We start from the raw sequence: 20610 nt of genomic DNA on the forward strand, positions 1-20610 counted from the left end.
CTGTAGTGAAACCGTAGTGTAGAGTACAGTTTACCTCCAGACATTACACAGCAGCTCTGAATGTTATCCAAGGTGTTCACAATGTTAACAATGAATAAACTGTAGTGTAGAGAACAGTTTACCTCCAGACATTACCCAGGAGCTCTGAATGTTATCCAAGGTGTTCACAATGTTAACAATGAATAAACTGTAGTGTAGAGAACAGTTTACCTCCAGACATTACCCAGGAGCTCTGAATGTTATCCAAGGTGTTCACAATGTTAACAATGAATAAACTGTAGTGTAGAGAACAGTTTACCTCCAGACATTACCCAGGAGCTCTGAATGTTATCCAAGGTGTTCACAATGTTAACAATGAATAAACTGTAGTGTAGAGAACAGTTTACCTCCAGACATTACCCAGGAGCTCTGAATGTTATCCAAGGTGTTCACAATGTTAACAATGAATAAACTGTAGTGTAGAGAACAGTTTACCTCCAGACATTACCCAGGAGCTCTGAATGTTATCCAAGGTGTTCACAATGTTAACAATGAATAAACTGTAGTGTAGAGAACAGTTTACCGTCAGACATTACCCAGGAGCTCTGAATGTTATCCAAGGTGTCAATTCAAAATGTTAACAATGAATAAACTGTACAAACTACAGAGCAGTAAGTATGTACAGTATGTTGAGTTGATATGCATTTCACACGTACAGTCACTCACTGGTTAAAGATTAACCTGCCGTGCTACTAATCTTCCAAAGAGCAATGAGGGAATACTGTAAAGCAAAGCAATTATTCATAATATGTATTATATGTGACCAGATTTGACTGAGAGACTGCCATCGCGTAAATTCCAGATTTTCACCAGAGAAGAATTGTTTTTTCTTTTTCTTTTTCAAAAATGAGTTAATAGCACAGGCAGACTCTTCACATACCAGAGCATGTCTGAAATAAGTGTCAGAGCTGAAATCCACATGTAAATATGAAATAAATGCTTAAACGTGTAGCTAGGTGTAATATTAGAGTCCACAGAAGTGAACCTTTCAAGCCTGTTTTCTCAACTTGCTGTTTTCTGCAAGACATTAATTACTCTATAAGCCATATCTCCAAAACTGGTGGGTCAAACTGAACAACCAATATGTCAATTTGAAGCTATGATTCCCTGCTTTCATATGACATGAAAAAACGAAAATTCAAAAACATCCAATGGCAGTCCCTCAGTCAAATTTAGTCACATTATGTAGGTCTTCTCTACTCACATTTGGTTCCGTTTTGTCAAATCCTCTCTAGAGAACGCAGATGTTGCTGGACGTGATCTATTCTCTTACGAGATGTGATGTGATGTGATGAGATGAGATGAGTGACAACGTAGCGGTTGTGAATGTTGTGCCTGTGGAGAAACTTAAAGGCCGTCAAACTTTAACCCCCCCCAAGACTTTTATAGCCCAAGTTATTATACTTTGTTGCTCACAGGTGTCGCGCACCGAACATATCCAATCTACAAGCTCTCAGCGCGTCGCTCTGCGATGCGCTGAGAGCTTGTAGATTGGCTTATTTTTCAACGCGCTATACCAGCGTGCGACGACACAGCATAATGAAGCTTTTAGTCGTGATAGCAGCGTGGGGAAAGGTTTACAGATTACAGAAGGTTAACCCATTGAGACCTGAGGACGCGTCTGTGTCACATTAGCTTTCAACACACTGTAACCACTGTCATTTTAAACTTTAGCCGTTGAAAAATAGCAGATCTACAAGCTCGTAGCGCGGCACCGAGTGCCGCGCTACGAGCTTGTAGGCCTGCTATTTTTGAAAAACCTGTGAAATTGTGTCGCAAATCTTTGAATATATATTCTTTCAGAGTGAATGTTTTTTTTTAATCTCAAATCTTTGCTACTGCGGGGGTCCCTGGAACAACATGTTTTCAGATGGGGGGTCGGCGGCCAATTACATATAATTGTGGGGGTCCTCGACATGAAAATGTTTGAGAACGACATGAGGTTTTTCAGAAAACTGTCAGGATTTAGAAGACATTTGTAGAATCGTTCTCAGGTATAAATGGGTTAATGTGTTACAAAAGTGTTACAGAATGAGCCCATCATTTGGTTGTAAAATCAGACAAGATAAGAAGCCAATGCAATAGATTTCAGCAGACTTCTTTATTTGATATAAAGCAGTACAGCTGATTAAAAAACAACAAAAAAACCCACGATACCGGCTGTGTGAGCGCCGCGTTAAGCGGGAAGGTATCGTAACAAACTTTTAAAAAATCCTCAAAAACAAACAAACAACTCCACTGGTCGGGACAAACGGCCAAAAGTCTTACCAAAAAAACAAAACAACATTATACTCATTTGATAAAAACCAGAGTGGGTTCAATATTTATGTATTTATTTCTGCCTGCGGTAGGTATGTAGTTTAGGTATAGGTACGATCAGGCTGGAATGTTTAAAAGAAAAGTCTGGGAAAAGGAAACGTTTAAGTCAAAACGCAGCATCGTGCACGCACACCGCGCTGACGCAGCTGTAATTTGAGAAGCAGCAGGTGCTTTTTATTTGAACCCATTTTGGGCGGGAACCCCTTTTGGTGTTTCAAGCATTATGTTATACTTTAGCTATTGAAAAATAGCTCATAGCGCGCCACCGAGTGGCGCGCTATGAGCTTGTAGGTCTGCTATTTTATTTTAATCGTGGAAATGTGGCGCAAACCTTGGAATATTCTGGATTTTAACTCAAATCTTTGCTTCTGGGGGAGGGGCCCCTGGAACAACATATTTTGAGATGGGGGTCGGCGGCCAATTTATATCATTTTTGGAGTCCTTCACATGAAATATTGAGTGATATAGGCCTAGAAACATATAGGTATTTCAGAAAACTGTCAGGATTTAGAAGACATTTTCTTAATTTTGACGTCAGGCCTAAATGGATTAAGGAGGTCCCTTTCTTTCACAGAGCGGAGGGTAACAACATACGGACAGCGTAACCCGCTAGGCTAGAGGGAGGGTAACAACATGCGGACAGCGTAACCCGCTAGGCTAGAGGGAATGATAGTTTCATGTAACACGCAGTCTAGTTTAGTGGTTCTCAAACGTTCTTTTTAGCCCGTGAACCCAAAACAGAAATTAAATTAAGACATTTCTCCCGGGACCCAAACTAGTGAAAATAGCAGATCTACAAGCTCACACATCAGCTATTTTCACTACTTATTTTCTTCTTATTTATGGAATTTCTTAGATTTCTCTTTTATTTCTTCATGAAGTTACTGAAAACAAAATCTTTGAATTTTGGTTTAATTCATGAAAGCTTTTGCTTTTTTTGGGAATGTTTTTTTTTAAATGATTTGAAATAATAATTAAAAACCAAATGTAGGAAACCGATAAAGATAAAGTGACCCATAACAATGTGTCCCCGACCCACACATGGGTCCCGCCCCACTGTTTGGGAACCACCAGTGGTCTAGTTTATCACCGTGGACATAAAACATGTGAAGGGAAGTCTTTTGTTTGTCTTTGTGCACGTCTGGCGCGCACGTGCATAGCATAACAGCGCTGAATTAAAACACCACATGGTGCACGTGTGTTTGTGTGTGTGTGCATGCGTGCCCCAATGGGGGGGGGGGGGGGGGGGGGGTGAAGTGATCATGGGATGTGAAAGAATATCAATTAAGATGGAAAACATTAACATTTTGCAATATAAGTGTTGACAGATGCTCATTGTGGACTATAATATCATATAAACACATTATCAGTTGAAAACGGATGCTAAAAATCAGTTGTGGATCAAATACTGTCCCCGCTCTGTACAGATTGAAAAAACACTATAATAAATTACTAAAAAAAAGAAGTCAAAAGAAGGAACTCATTTCAGGGCAGTGGTTCTCAAACAGTGGGGTCCGGGGACCCCCAGGAGTCCTCAAACAGTGGGGTCCGGGGACCCCCAAGGGTCCTAAAACAGTGGGGTCCGGGGACCCCCAAGGGTCCTCAAACAGTGGGGTCCGGGGACCCCCAGTGGGGTCCGGGGACCCCCAGCGGTCCTTGAGAAGTCACGGTTCCGTAAAACTTCTGAGAGTGTACAAATGGAACCAAATGGACCCGCAAGCTTAGGATATGACAGTGTAGATAGATAGATAGGGGGTTCCAGAGATAGAACATTTTATCAAATTTCTTATTTCATAATATGCATATAAAATCTGGAAAAAAAAGAAGAAAAAAAGGTTTTGACAACCACTGATTTAGGGTTTAGTGTCTTCTGTCCATTGATGGTGAAAACAAAGCGTTTTCGCCGCAGTCAGAAGAGTCTGTTTGAAGAAAGGAAAGAATGTCACAGAAGTCCAATCCAACATCCTTCCAAAAGGAAAGCGTCTCTCTTTAGTTCTGTTGCTTGTCTCTGTCTCCCTCCGCTGGCCACAGCGGTGCGGTGCAGTGGTCAGACTGGTGGGTTGTTATCAGAACAACAGTGGTCACTGCGGTGCTCCCTCAGTGTGGGCACTTGAGAAGACGGGTATTTATTCTATTCTATTTGGGAATACTGGTCGTTTCTTATAGCCGATCCGTGTGAACTTGTAGATCGGCTATTTTTGGTGAAGAGATTTGGTGTAGATGGAGAAAAAAAAGCATTCTTTGCTGCCGTTTTTTCTGAATAATGTAATGTAACTAATGTATACTAATGTATCTAAAGTGAGTTGCGAGCCATTTATTTTTCTTGATTGAAAACGTCCATGTGTTCAATAATCACTACTCAGGTCTGTTTTAAAAAGAAAAGAGAGGATTTATCCATCCATCCATCCATCCTTCAAACGCTTATCCGGAGTCGGGTCGCGGGGGCAACAGTTCCCCCAGAGAGCTCCAGACTTCTAATTAGTTAACCTCCTCTTGGGGGATCCCGAGGCATTCCAAGGCCAGTTTGGAGATACTAATAATCCCTCCACGTCGTCCTTGGTCTGCGTGGGGAGGGGGTCTCCTCCCAGGGGAGGGGGTCTCCTCCCAGGGGAGGGGGTCTCCTCCCAGGGGGACGTGTCTGTCGTGCAACACGGACCTCCCACCTCTAGGGGGACCCTCGGTAAGGCATCCCTGCCAGATGCCCGAACCGAACCACCTATTTAATGCTGGCTCATTTCCAAGCGAAAAAAAGCAGCGGATATGTGCTTAATAAAATAAAACGTTAAGGTACGCTTAAGACTTCATGGGCCCTATTTGTGTCCGTGCTAAACCCCGTATCCATAAAGTTCTTTTCCTTTTTTACTATATTGAAAAACATATTAAAATTGTTCAGCTAGCCAATCTTCATCAACAAACAAGTTGTGAGCTTGTAGATCGGCTATTTTAACTATTAAAAAATGTTTTTCAAAATAGTAAAAAAAAAAGGCAAAATAGTTTAGGGATAAGTGGTTTAAGCACTGACAAAACTAGGGCCCCATGTGCCCAGTCCTTCCCAAGTGCCAGTCTTATTTTTATTTTAGCGCCCACTTTTTCCCCTCTCACAGTGGGGGGCCCCAACTACTGTGTCATGGGCCCCACTCTTCCCTCACAGTGGGGCCACTCTTCATGTCCGGGGTCCCCGTCACAGTGGGGCCACTCTTCATGTCCGGGGTCCCCGTCACAGTGGGGCCCCACTACTGTGTACCGGTGCCCCACTAAGAGTGGGTCACTCTTCATGTCCGGGTCCCTCTCACACTGGAGCCCCACTACCGTGTCCCGACGCCCCACTCTCCCCTCTCCTCTCACAGGCCCAGTAGTCTCTGCTCCAGCGTCAGCCCCACTCTCCCCTCTCCTCTCACAGGCCCAGTCTCTGCTCCAGCGTCAGCCCCACTCTCCCCTCTCCTCTCACAGGCCCAGTAGTCTCTGCTCCAGCGTCAGCCCCACTCTCCCCTCTCACTGGCCCAGTAGTCTCTGCTCCAGCGTCAGCCCCACTCTCCCCTCTCCTCTCACTGGCCCAGTAGTCTCTGCTCCAGCGTCAGCCCCACTCTCCCCTCTCCTCTCACAGGCCCAGTAGTCTCTGCTCCAGCGTCAGCCCCACTCTCCCCTCTCCTCTCCCAGGCCCAGTCTCTGCTCCAGCGTCAGCCCCACTCCCCTCTCCTCTCCCAGGCCCAGTCTCTGCTCCAGCGTCAGCCCCACTCTCCCCTCTCCTCTCACAGGCCCAGTCTCTGCTCCAGCGGCAGGCTGTCCATCAGACACTTGAGCTGCTCGTCTCCCAGCTTGATCTTGTCCTCCAGCTTGCGCTGCTCGATGATGAGCGCCGACTTCATCTTGACGAAGTGCTGGTAGTCGGCGATGCCGTCGGCGTCCAGGACAGACGCCACGATGTCGTTGACGGCGCGCTCCCGCCGGTCCAGGTTGTCCTTCAGCTCCTTGGCGTCCTCGTGCTGACGAATCAGCAGCTTCCGCTTCTCCGTCAGCGTGCGCTGCGTTGCGTGGGAGAGAGAGAGAGACGAGAGACAACGAGCGTTAACACCAGCGTCGGTTGGAACCAGTAAATACACCGTGCCCAGCTATTTGTTGCTTCAGAGCCCTTTTTAAGGTAACACCTCATTTGCAGTGTCGTCGAGATACACATAATACAACATTTCAAAGCAGTAAACAAAAACAGAACAGAACAGCAACATTTCCTCATCGCGTGACGTTTAGCACGTAGGCTATATTTAAAAACAGTTGCAGACACTTTGGGGGTAAGTCTGCAATCACAGATTTAAATTGACCGTATGGTCAGGTGTAAAGGAGCAACTTGGACACTCAGGCATGAAGGAAGCATGAGTTCAAGTCCGTTGCTCTCCCCATGTCCCCCATATATGGGGACTAGGTTGGCGGAGGGTGTGTAGAGCCCAGGATCACATTAGATAATTGACACAGGGGTGAAAAATGGGTTACAAAATTGTGGGATAAAAATTATATAAAAAATAAATAAAAATAAATTGACCATATGTTATGGGAGAAGTGAGAACAGATCTTTAATTTAAGCTGTAGGTCATTCCATGTGGCTGGGGCACCAAAACAAAGTGAGCCAGAGACTGGAGCGTGTCCTATATGTTATGTCATGTCGGCGGTGCAGCGGACGGACTCACCCTCTCCTGGGGCGTGGTGTCCTCGTCGGGGCTGTTCAGGGCGTTCTCCACGCGGGCCAGCCGCCCGGACAGCGACAGCAGCAGGCTGACCACCTTGTCCAGGTCGCCCACGAACATGCGGAACTTGTCCAGCTCGTTGGGCTTGCAGAGCCGCTGCACCGTGGCCTCCACCTCGTCCCCGAGGGCCTTGTTGTCCAGCACGTCCTCCTGGAGAGACTCCCGGGCCTCGCGGAGCACCTGCAGCTTCCTGCTGAGGCTGTCCATCAGCTCCTGCTGCACAACACACAGAGAGACACAAAACCATCAACCATCAGGACGCAGAGATTAAAATAGGGTGCATTTTGCATCCCAAAACACAGTTTATAGTTAAGGAAACGACCTCTGCATCCACAGGATGCACTACTGTACTACTGTACTGTTTTTTATTCTAGTTTATTTTGCTAGCTTTAGTTATAATAATCATTTCTTCTTCCGTTTTCTACATGAATATAACCACATTATAACCATATAAAATTAAATGGGAGTTAAATGCTGCAATTTGTAAAAATTGCAAAATATGACTTGTAATGTCGCTGAACTGGGACTCATAATGTCCCTGGGACTCATTCTAAAAGACCATCCCTGCCTCCCGGGACTCATTACATTGAAAACCTATTTACATCACTGGAGGAGACAACACACACACACACACACACACACACACACACACACACACACACACACACACACACACACACACACACACACACACACACACACACACACACACACACACACACACACACACACACACACACACACACACACACACACACACACACACACACACACACACACACACACACACACACACACACACACACACACACACACACACACACAGAGAGAGAGAGCGAGAGAGAGAGAGAGAGAGCGAGAGAGCGAGAGAGAGAGAGCGAGAGAGAGAGAGAGAGAGAGAGAGCGAGAGAGAGAGCGAGAGAGCGAGAGAGCGAGAGAGCGAGAGAGCGAGAGAGCGAGAGAGAGAGAGAGAGAGAGAGAGAGACAACCATCAGCTGCTGCTGCAAAGCCATTCTTGGCGATCTGCCGTCTTACATTTCCTCCAAATTCGACATGGTCCAAAACGGTCTCAACCTCAGGTCAAATACTTGGCTACAGTGTGTAGTACAAGCATTCAAATAAAACATGTCTGGCCTTCTTTGGCCCCCTGGTGGTCGTGGAATGACCTGCAGTCCAGACTAACATTGGCTTTGAAAGTTCCCTTGAGAAGTTTCAAAAGGATCATCTTAGATGAACAGTCCAACACCTGCACATGTTTGGATATGTACTAGCCTTTGCCCTCTGTTCATGGCTATATATTTATTATCTCTGTTTATATTTTGTACATTGTGTATTTTGCCCTGCTACTAAAAGAGTTCTTGTATTTATTTCATAGGCACTTTGAGGTGTACGGATGTTTTATTTTGCTGTTCCAAAATGTGACATTTACGACGTAGTATTGAAGTGTAGTTTTATTTCTGCCCCTTGGCCAGTTCCCACTTGTAAAAGAGACGCAGTCTCAATGTGTTTTACTGGTTAAATAAAGGTTAAATAAAAAACGGAGGACACAACACACACAGAGAGAGACACAACCATCAGCTCCTGCTGCACTGAGGAGACAACAACACAAAGCACTGAGTCTACAGGCCTACTCATAGTCCAGTTTTGGGTGAAGAGGTGACCACCGAAACACTGAGTCTAAAGGCCTTCTCATAGTCCAGTTTTGGGTGAAGAGGTGACCACCGAAACGGTGGTTGGTAAAAAACTGTACTATGAATAGACCTTAATTGATGCATTTAAATAAGATTTCAGACCAGGGCTGCATGGGGCCAGGCCATTGTGAGGGGGTAGAGTGGCCGGTATAGCTCACGGAGGCCGATTTCCTTCCGCTCCATGTTAATGAATGCAGCCGTTCTAACTCGCACACCTGAGGATTTTTCCCCCCCGCAAGGGATGGAAAATAGGGGCGGCGGTGACTCAGGGGTAGAGTGGCCACTAGGGGGCGGCGGTGGCTCAGGGGTAGAGTGGCCGGATGGTAACCGCAAGGTTGCCAGTTCAAACCCTGTGGGCTCCCCCAGAGTTAGTGTTGAAGTGTCCTTGAGCAAGACACTGAACCCCTAATGGCCTAATTGCTCCCGGTGTGCAGGTTGGTACCTTGCATGGTTTCCTCTGCCATCAGTGTGTGAATGGGTGAATGTAATGCACAATCTATGTTAAGCGCCTTGGATAAATCATTAATCTCAATTATTTGCGTGACAATAAATCGTCAACTTAAATGTTGTAATCGTGACAACCCTACCATAGACAAGTGCCCTACATTTTGCCTCCAATGAGTCGGTCGGTGTGAGCTCGCCACTGTCGGTGTGTGAGTGTGGGAAGTGAGGACGCTGGCGTCGACTGTTCGCCGCTTCACCTCCCAATGTATGAAGGAATGAATGAACCATTGTAAAGCGCTTTGAGCACTTGGAAAAAGCGCTATAAAAATGCCATTCATTATAGACACTCCATCTAGTTTACCTTCTTGTTGGACAGGTCCATGTCCAGCTCGTCTTCAGAGTCCTCCTCCTCCTCTTCCTCCTGCATGTCCTTCATCTTGATAAGCAGCTCAGCCATGGGAGCCGAGGTGCTGTAGTACGTAGAGCTGGAGACCACGGACATCACCACGTCATCCTCGTTCCTGATGTCACACACACATTTACACACATTAGTACGTAGAGCTGGAGACCACGGACATCACCACGTCATCCTCATTCCTGATATATCACACACACACATTTACACACATTAGTACGTAGAGCTGGAGACCACGGACATCACCACGTCATCCTCGTTCCTGATATATCACACACACACATTTACACACATTAGTACGTAGAGCTGGAGACCACGGACATCACCACGTCATCCTCGTTCCTGATGTCACACACACATTTACACACATTAGTACGTAGAGCTGGAGACCACGGACATCACCACGTCATCCTCGTTCCTGATGTCACACACACATTTACACACATTAGTACGTAGAGCTGGAGACCACGGACATCACCACGTCATCCTCGTTCCTGATGTCACACACACATTTACACACATTAGTACGTAGAGCTGGAGACCACGGACATCACCACGTCATCCTCGTTCCTGATGTCACACACACATTTACACACATTAGTACGTAGAGCTGGAGACCACGGACATCACCACGTCATCCTCGTTCCTGATATATCACACACACATTTACACACATTAGTACGTAGAGCTGGAGACCACGGACATCACCACGTCATCCTCGTTCCTGATGTCACACACACATTTACACACATTAGTACGTAGAGCTGGAGACCACGGACATCACCACGTCATCCTCGTTCCTGATGTCACACACACACATTTACACACATTAGTACGTAGAGCTGGAGACCACGGACATCACCACGTCATCCTCATTCCTGATGTATCACACACACATTTACACACATTAGTACGTAGAGCTGGAGACCACGGACATCACCACGTCATCCTCATTCCTGATGTCACACACACATTTACACACATTAGTACGTAGAGCTGGAGACCACGGACATCACCACGTCATCCTCATTCCTGATGTCACACACACATTTACACACATTAGTACGTAGAGCTGGAGACCACGGACATCACCACGTCATCCTCATTCCTGATGTCACACACACATTTACACACATTAGTACGTAGAGCTGGAGACCACGGACATCACCACGTCATCCTCGTTCCTGATATATCACACACACATTTACACACATTAGTACGTAGAGCTGGAGACCACGGACATCACCACGTCATCCTCGTTCCTGATGTCACACACACATTTACACACATTAGTACGTAGAGCTGGAGACCACGGACATCACCACGTCATCCTCATTCCTGATGTCACACACACATTTACACACATTAGTATGTAGAGCTGGAGACCACGGACATCACCACGTCATCCTCATTCCTGATGTATCACACACACATTTACACACATTAGTACGTAGAGCTGGAGACCACGGACATCACCACGTCATCCTCATTCCTGATGTCACACACACATTTACACACATTAGTACGTAGAGCTGGAGACCACGGACATCACCACGTCATCCTCGTTCCTGATGTCACACACACACACACACACACACACATTAGTACGTAGAGCTGGAGACCACGGACATCACCACGTCATCCTCGTTCCTGATGTCACACACACACACACACACACACACATTAGTACGTAGAGCTGGAGACCACGGACATCACCACGTCATCCTCATTCCTGATGTATCACACACACATTTACACACATTAGTACGTAGAGCACAAGATTATATGTAATTGGCCGCTGACCCCCATCTGAAAATATGTTGTTCCAAGGACCCCCCAGAAGCAAAGATTTGAGTAAAAAAATGTCGCTCTGAAAGAATATATATTCAAAGATTTGAGCCACATTTTCACGATTTTTCAAAAAATAGCAGATCTACAAGCTCGTAGCGCGGCACCGAATTTCCTGACAGGGAGTAGCTCATAACATGTCTACAGTGGATTCTTATTAAACAAACACTTTGCAGATAGAAAGAGGATAATTCAAGCTTTCCGTACAGCTGCAATGTTGGTGAGTTTGACGTTATTTAATACAATTAGATAGGACTTTTCTGTTTGGATGAATGGGCCGTCTATGGGAAGTTGCACCTTGGTAGCACCTTGCTGGCAAGATGGCAGCCGTGTGCATATCGTCAATGGACCCTACGCTTCTGGTTGACTATCTTTTCCACCACTGTGAGGCTCAAATCATTATATTGCAACTCCAACTTGCAGTTCACAATTCGGCCACAAGGTGGCTGAGCTAGCATACAGTAATGGAAATGTGTTGTCAGTCAGTGTGTCTTTGATGTTGGCTGTAGAAATCTAATTATTACACTAATAACAATAATGATAAGACGATGAAGAAAATAAAAAACATCTAGAACTACTAATACAACTTTGAACATCAGGCCACACAAGAAGATCTTAAGCATTATATATTTGTTTTAATTATTAAAAAACAACAGGTCCATATTTTACAACAGAATAACAGTGCTGTAAAAGATATATATTTTTAGTATGGACTATAGTAGGCCTAATCATTGATATAAAGTGTTTGTTCAGTAACAGGGGTCTCCCGATCTCTTCAGCTCTTTTGTAGATCTGCAATTTATGTTGTTAAGTTAAGTGTTACATTTTAACCCATTTTTAGACCTGAAGATGCATCTGTGTTGCCTTAGCATTTCACCATTATTTTCGGTGCTTGTAGATCTGCTATTTTTTTTAAAATCGTGAACATGTGTGCAAATGTTTGAATATATATGGTATATTCTTTCACAGTGAACGTTTTTAACTCAAATATTTGCTCCACAACATATTTTCAGATGGGGTCGGCGGCCAAATACATAGATTTGTGGGGGTCCTTGACATGAAAAAGTTTGAGAACCACTGACAGAATCATAGGATTTTAAGAAAACTGTCATGATTTAGAAGACATTTTGTAGAATCTGTTCTATCGAAAAATAGCAGATCTTCAAGCTCATAGCGCGGCACAGAGTGCCGCGCTATGAGCTTGTAGATCTGCACATTTTGAAAAATCTTGAAAATGTAGCGCAAAACTTTGAAAGTATATTCTTTCAGAGCGAACCTTTTTAACTCAAATCTTTGATTCTGAGGGGTCCCTGGAACAACATATTTTTAGATGGGGGTCGGTGGCCAAATACATATCATTTTTGGGGTCCTTGACATGAAATATTGAGAACCACTGACACAGAAACATGGGTTAATGGATTAACATGAAGAGGAACGGAGGGAGCTTTGGAGGTACAGAATAAGGGTGTTGTCTGACCTGTCCTCCTCGGACGAGGTCTGTTTGGGGCCCGCCTTGCGGCGCTGCTGGTGCTGGTTGTGGTGGTTCTGGTGGTGTTGGTGGGCTTCCTCCAGCAGCTGCTCCCCTCCGGGGAAGATGCCCTCCATCAGGTCCATGGTGGTCCTCATCCGGCTCTGGTCCAAGATGTCTGCCAGAGACCGGTCCCGGTCCATGATGTCCCTGGCCAGCTCCGCCCGCTTCGCCTCCTCCTGGGAGAGCGCCTCCTGCTGCTCCTCCTGAGTCAGCGCCTCCTTCTGTTCCTCCTGGGAGAGAGCCTCCGTCGCCTCCTCCTGAGACAGCGTCTCCGCCGCCTCCAAACACCCGTTGTTGGCGTCCGACGGGGAGCTACAGGGCTGTCAAGGATTACAACATTTACATTTTCATTTCCAAGATCATCGGGCTTCCTACTAGAGATGTCCCAATACTGTATCGGTATCGGAAAAGTATCGGTATCGCCCCCTTTTGGTCATATCGGTTCATATCGGTATCGGTGAATATGCCAGTCTGAGCACCGATCCAACAGGGTAAGGGGTTGACACTATGGAAATAAAATGTTGGGGCAGGTGGAGTTTGCTTTGGAGTTGCCCAAACAAAATGCACATTTGAGTGAGGAGTCCGCTATTAACAACACAAGATAAAATAGGTAATTCTCTTTTTATTAGTATTATAAATATTAATCTCTGGTATCGGCAGAGATTAAAATAGGGTGCATTTTGCATCCCAAAACGCAGTTTATAGTAAAGGGACGCAATAAAACAACGACCTCTGCATCCACGGGACGTACTACTGTACTGTTTTTTTATTCTAGTTTATTTTGCTAGCTTTAGTTATAATAATCATTTCTTCTTCTGCTTTCTACATGAATATAACTACATTATAATCATATAAAATGAAATGGGAGTTAAATGCTGCAATTTGCAAAATATGACTCATAAAATGTCCCTGGGACTCCTCTACAAGACCATACATCACTGTATCGGTATTCGGCATCGGCTAACACAGAAATTGTGGTATCGGGATCGGATCGGGAACGAAAAAAGTGTATGGGGACATCCCTACTTCCTACTGTACCTACTGTACACCCACACTTTCTGATATGAACAATAAGGCCATCACAAGGTTAGCACTTTCAATATCAAATTAAATGACACTGATCATCTTCTGTAGCGCTATTTCAACCTCATGCCATCTGGACAAAGATACAGAACCTTGCCACGGAAAAAAAGTCTGTTTTAGTAGGAGTTTTGTCCCCTCAGCCATCATCGCGACATTAAACAAACTGCCATGCCGAAATTGGAACATTTAATATGAATAGAAATGACAATTATGACATTTCTGTTTGCTTTTTAAGGCTTCGTAATGACAGAGTGCACAGGGCGGAGATATGCCAAAACAATTAAATATACCAAGAAATTACTGGCATTTCTCTACATTTTATACTACTTAAAAAAAAAAGTAAAAAGTAAATAGCTGATCTACAAGCTTATAACGCAGCACGAAGGCGCTTTGTAAGCGTCTCCTTTCAACATGGAAACGATTATGACGATTATGACAAAAATAACTACGATTATCTCAAATAGCTGCGATTAGACGACGTGTATGTAATAATTGTGACAACCCTTACCGGTGCCGGTGCTGGTGGTGGTGGTGGTGGTGGGGGGTGGTCCTCCCCGCTCTCCGGTGGTCCCGGGAGGGGGTCGTTGTCGGAGGAGGAGGAGGCGGGGGGCGTCACCCGCTGCCGAGTGTAGGCACAGAAGACGGAGTAGTCCTGCTGCTCGGCGGAGCCGCCCAGCCTGGGGGGGGTCCCCACTGGGGGGGGTCCCCCGCCCTGGCACTGCATGGCCGGGTGCAGGGGGAGGAGGGGGAGGAGGCCCCCGTGGTTTCTGTCGTCGTGCAGCAGCAGATACTGGCGGCTCTCCTTCTCCGACAGGCTCTCCGAGTGGACGATCTTGATGGGAACTTTCTTCACCGCGCTGTTACCGCCGCTGTGGTCGCTGTCCATCACACTGTCCATGATCCTAGGGAGGGGTCACATGGAGAGAGAGAGAGGGAGGGGAGAGAGAGAGGACACAGCGTCAAGACACACAAGAGGAGAGTATAACCGATCGTTCTGGTAGAAAGATCCTAGGAAGATTCCCCCGTCCGTCCGTCCTTCCTTTACTTCCCCATGTGCCTCTCAGTCTTTCCATGAGAGCTGCTGTAGAACCGCTGCTTATTCTAAAACCATACACACACTCTGATTAAAAGTCATATGACATGCCATCCTTTCCACTGGAAGGAACATCCTCCCTCCCTCCAACTGTAACGCTGTAACCCAGCCTCCCCGACAGATCAGAGTCATTATTTACAAATCAAGGAATATATGAATAAAGGCACTATTTCTATTTTTCCCTTAACTAATTTTTATAGAGCTGGGGGGGGGGGGGGGGGGGGGCAGGGCAAGAAGAAAGAAAAAGAAAAAGAAAAGAAAAAAGGCTTACTTTTTCAGAACGCAAAACCTTTTAGAAGAAGCTCAACATAAGAGCCTCTAATTGAGTCTGTCTCTGATAGCGCTCACATGCACACACTCCCTCAATAAGGCCCTTTGTACGCCAAGCAGCATAAAAGACCAGACAAGTAGCAGCAGCAGCGCGGGCCGTTACGCCCCATTTATTCTCGCTTGCGTGCTGGCGGGGCAGGCGGCTACGCAACGATCTGCAAGTGACTGAGTAGCTGCAGATCATTGATAGATAGGCTCTTGGAATATGTTTTTTTCTCAAAGCCTGTAATAAAAAAATACAAAAATTAAAGTGCGCAGAGCGGCTGTTTTTCGGGCCTTGCGAGAGAAGCGTAAACTATGTATTTTCTTTTTTAACACTGGCTCTGAGACAGATAAAGGAATGCTGTCTTGACGTAGAGTCGTCGTTAATTACTGGGGGGGAGAGGGGAGAGAGAGAGAGAGAGACACTAGTTACTGTGTGGGGGGAGAGAGGGGAGAGAGACACTGACCTGGTGCCACGTTGAGGGGAGAGAGAGAGAGACACTGACCTGGTGCCCTGGCGTTCATCTTGCAGGGACGGAGGAGGCTTGTCGCTGAGCCTCTGCGGGGAGAACTGTGGCGAGGGCGGGCGTCCATGCCCGTCCATAGCGGCCGGCGCTGGAGGAGGAGGAGGAAGGGCAGGAGGTCCGTGGTGGGACGAGGAGGAGGAAGAGGAGGAGGAGGAGCGGGAGGGCGGGGGAGAGGAGGCCGGCGCCGGCTGGGGATTGGACGATGTCGCCCTGTCCGGAGGGCCGGGGGAGGAGCCAACAAAGTCTCCGTTGACAGAGGAGCGGAAGGGGGCGGCGGCGGCCGGGGGGGCGGGGTCGCTGCTTCGGGGGGCGATGATGATGGCGGCGTTGGCCGGTGGTTCCCGGGGGTCGGGGGGAACCACCTCCGGACGTTTGGAGGAGTCGCCACCGCCCGGCTTGGGCAGCGGGATGGGGGCCTTCTTCTTCCCTCCCAGGACGAGGCCGGGAGGGTGGTGGTGGGCCTGGGTCTCAGAGGAGGAGGAGGGGGGGTGAGAGGGCACGGAGAGGTCGTACGTCGGGGGGCTGTGGGACACAGACGGGGGTCTGTGGTACACGGGGGTGGGCGCGGTGGGGCAGGAGGAGGGGGGCTCGGCGGGTCCCGTCATGGGTGGTGGTGGTGGGAACCGCTGGGCTGCTGGCAGAGGGGGCCGGGCTTCTTCCTGGCGGTGGGAGGAGCTGTGGGGAGCATGGCGGAACAGAAGGCAAAGCTTATAATGACACTGTAGCAACGAGAGGAGACGCAGCGACGCAGCGCAGGGCTGTCATCTGCAGCTCTGCGTCAAATAACACACTGAGACAACAGCCACTGTGATTAGGAACATTCTGACATGAACAGACACACACGCACACACATGCATGCGCACACACACACACACACACGCGCGCGCGAGCACGCACGCGCACGCACGCAGAGTGGAACAGCCTCTCCGCGGTAACTCGTGGCGCTGGCAGGCGAGGAGGACCCAGGCATATTTGCGTTCCCACAATGCCTTGTGGTGCCCGGCGGGCAGGCCAGGGAAATAAACGAGCGCCCGGGCCAACGGGGGCGAGCTCAGAGCGTCGCTCTGCCAGCAGCACTCCATCACAAACTGTTATTTTCTTTTAACTCCTCGGAGGTTTACAGTGACGTTCTGTTCAGAGAGCAGAGCTAGAGGAACATTGTTGTTCACAGCATTACAGAGTATGGAAGTCCCCCCACATTAGGAACACGCACGTCATGTTTTGGATCACTTCTTTAACAAAATAATGCCTTTTCACACTTTTTGAATCAATCGCTTCAACTGTATTTCTACTTCTACTGTATTTCTCTAGAGGGTATGCGTGTATGCATAAAGGGAGTGGCAAATCAAGTGGCAAAGTGAGTTGAACGTTGTTTAATGCAATCAAATAGGACTTTTCTGTTTGGAAATATCTGGCGTCGCTATTTTGGCCACGTTCATTATAGATTTTCAAAACATAAAACAAAATAGACTCCCCTGCCCTTTTACATGTTTGTAAAACAACTGCCCTCTCCAGACCTCGGATGCAGCATTTATGATGGTGAAAGACGTACAAAGGCCACTCCTTTACATGCCAGATACTGGAAGGCAGCATTCAGGAGAAAGTCTCCTGAACTTGGAACGCAGCATTTTGCGTTGAACAAATTTGTTTCGAAATCCATGTCGTTACACACCGCATCTCCAGTAGACAAAGAGTGCTAGGTTGCTCCCCGAAAATAGCTGATCTACAAGCTCTCAACGCGTTGCAGCACAACGCGTTGAGAGCTTTAGATCAGCTATTTGCTATTCTTGTCCAAAAGTGCACCTCTTATGGGATTTCGAGCCCCTGCCTCTCTAAAACTCTCTGCACGTCCCTGCCGAAAGCACTCTGTGTAAACTGTCCTTGAAGAGGAATAAAACCAGATTGAAGAGGAATAAAACCAGATTGAAGAGGTATAAAACCAGACTGAAGAGGTATAAAACCAGATTGAAGAGGAATAAAACCAGATTGAAGAGGAATAAAACCAGATTGAAGAGGTATAAAACCAGACTGAAGAGGTATAAAACCAGACTGAAGAGGTATAAAACCAGATTGAAGAGGAATAAAACCAGATTGAAGAGGTATAAAACCAGATTGAAGAGGAATAAAACCAGATTGAAGAGGAATAAAACCAGATTGAAGAGGAATAAAACCAGACTGAAGAGGTATAAAACCAGATTGAAGAGGAATAAAACCAGATTGAAGAGGTATAAAACCAGATTGAAGAGGTATAAAACCAGATTGAAGAGGAATAAAACCAGATTGAAGAGGAATAAAACCAGATTGAAGAGGTATAAAACCAGATTGAAGAGGTATAAAACCAGATTGAAGAGGTATAAAACCAGATTGAAGAGGAATAAAACCAGATTGAAGAGGTATAAAACCAGACTGACATGCAGTCATCAGATCATGAGGAGAGTTTCACAACCACCTCCAGTGAGTGGCAGCCCCACATAAAGCAGGTTTAATGTCTTAAGTCTGCAGGGATCACACTGGAGTCTAGACTGTTAGAGGAGTTTTATCTCTGGGACAACAGTACGTAATCCCTGCAGCGTTGTGCGCGCGCGCACACGCACAAAAACTCCCCAAAAACAGTGGGTTTTTATCGTGTCGCGAGTAAATATGCTATTATTTTTGGTTTCCTACATTGTGTTGAAATTATTTCAAATATATTCAAATATTTTTCAAAAAACAAATAGATACATGAATAAATACAATTGAAATGAATTAGAAAAAATTAAAAATAACATTCAAGAAGCAGTGAAAATAGTCGATCTACAAGCTCACAATGCGTCTTGAGTGACTCGTTGTGAGCTTGTAGTTCTGCTATTTTCATTAGTTTGGGTCCTTCCTCAAGCTAACAGGTGTGTGAACCACAGAGCTACCTGTGCGTACCCGTAGAGTAGGGCAGGAGGCTACAGGGGAAATGTCTGCAAAGCTCTGTTAGACAGAACGGCACATCAACAATGACAACACTCACAAGCACGGCCACGCTGCTATTATTAGCACTACGAGAGTAATGACACTGCTGGTCATGTACGTAAATACACGTTGTATTCAAAAACATAGTATTATTGATTGTGTTTTTCAGTGGCTTTTAAAGGACAGGGCAAAAGATAACTTCATATTTGACAGTAGAGAGGCTTCCAAAGCATTCCAGGTTGTTGTTTGAACGCTATAGACCATTTTACGTGTCGTTTTTCAAGTGGGATATTTCAGCTCTCCGGTCAAGATGTGTGAGAGTTAACACTTAACAGGCCCAATTAGGATGTTTGTTTCTACTCTTTGTTGTATTACAATAGTATGGATCATTGTTTGTGATAGTTTACTGTATGTCTGTTCATTGTTTATGTCAAATAAACAGGAAAAGTGACTTCCATCAATGGATCAGTCCGTCAGTCCAGCCAGCCAGCCAGCCAGCCAGCCAGCCAGCCAGCCAGCCAGCCAGCCAGCCAGCCAGCCAGCCAGCCAGCCAGCCAGCCAGCCAGCCAGCCAGCCAGCCAGCCAGCCAGCCAGCCAGCCAGCCAGCCAGCCAGCCAGCCAGCCAGCCAGCCAGCCAGCCAGCCAGCCAGCCAGCCAGCCAGCCAGCCAGCCAGCCAGCCAGCCAGCCAGCCAGCCAGCCAGCCAGCCAGCCAGCCAGCCAGCCAGCCAGCCAGCCAGCCAGCCAGCCAGCCAGCCAGCCAGCCAGCCAGCCAGCCAGCCAGCCAGCCAGCCAGGCTATGGTATGTAAGACTATGGTATGTAAGACTATGGTATGTAAGACTATGGTATGTAAGACTATGGTATGTAAGACTATAGTATGTAAGACTATGGTATGTAAGACTATGGTATGTAAGACTATGGTATGTAAGACTATAGTATGTAAGACTATGGTATGTAAGACTATGGTATGTAAGACTATGGTATGTAAGACTATGGTATGTAAGACTATGGTATGTAAGACTATGGTATGTAAGACTATGGTATGTAAGACTATAGTATGTAAGACTATAGTATGTAAGACTATAGTATGTAAGACTATAGTATGTAAGACTATGGTATGTAAGACTATAGTATGTAAGACTATAGTATGTAAGACTATAGTATGTAAGACTATAGTATGTAAGACTATGGTATGTAAGACTATGGTATGTAAGACTATAGTATGTAAGACTATAGTATGTAAGACTATAGTATGTAAGACTATAGTATGTAAGACTATAGTATGTAAGACTATGGTATGTAAGACTATAGTATGTAAGACTATAGTATGTAAGACTATAGTATGTAAGACTATAGTATGTAAGACTATGGTATGTAAGACTATGGTATGTAAGACTATAGTATGTAAGACTATAGTATGTAAGACTATGGTATGTAAGACTATAGTATGTAAGACTATAGTATGTAAGACTATGGTATGTAAGACTATAGTATGTAAGACTATAGTATGTAAGACTGGTATGTAAGACTATAGTATGTAAGACTATGGTATGTAAGACTATAGTATGTAAGACTATGGTATGTAAGACTATAGTATGTAAGACTATAGTATGTAAGACTATGGTATGTAAG

At 46.0% G+C, this 20610-nt stretch overlaps 1 protein-coding gene across 4 annotated transcripts in view; it reads right to left on the minus strand.

Moving 5' to 3' along the window:
- Window positions 1-6037: 6037 nt before the first annotated feature.
- shroom2a (shroom family member 2a) overlaps window positions 6038-20610 on the minus strand; it is a 129729-nt gene continuing 115156 nt past the window's right edge. For 2 of the 4 annotated variants that reach the window (XM_079506531.1, XM_079506530.1), the window contains exons 12-17: window positions 16018-16713; window positions 14609-15008; window positions 12970-13343; window positions 9591-9750; window positions 7038-7310; window positions 6038-6380 (exon numbers count right to left, since the gene is read on the minus strand). In XM_079506531.1, coding sequence (XP_079362657.1) covers window positions 6108-6380; window positions 7038-7310; window positions 9591-9750; window positions 12970-13343; window positions 14609-15008; window positions 16018-16713 — 2176 coding nt within the window. In that variant the 3' untranslated portion in view covers window positions 6038-6107. The remainder of the gene's footprint in view (window positions 6381-7037; window positions 7311-9590; window positions 9751-12969; window positions 13344-14608; window positions 15009-16017; window positions 16714-20610) is intronic. The other 2 variants (XM_079506533.1, XM_079506532.1) reach the window with 2 other exon arrangements.

This window comes from Electrona antarctica (genome assembly GCF_951216825.1).
Source record: "Electrona antarctica genome assembly, chromosome: 7".
In the NCBI taxonomy this organism is placed as follows: domain Eukaryota; kingdom Metazoa; phylum Chordata; class Actinopteri; order Myctophiformes; family Myctophidae; genus Electrona; species Electrona antarctica.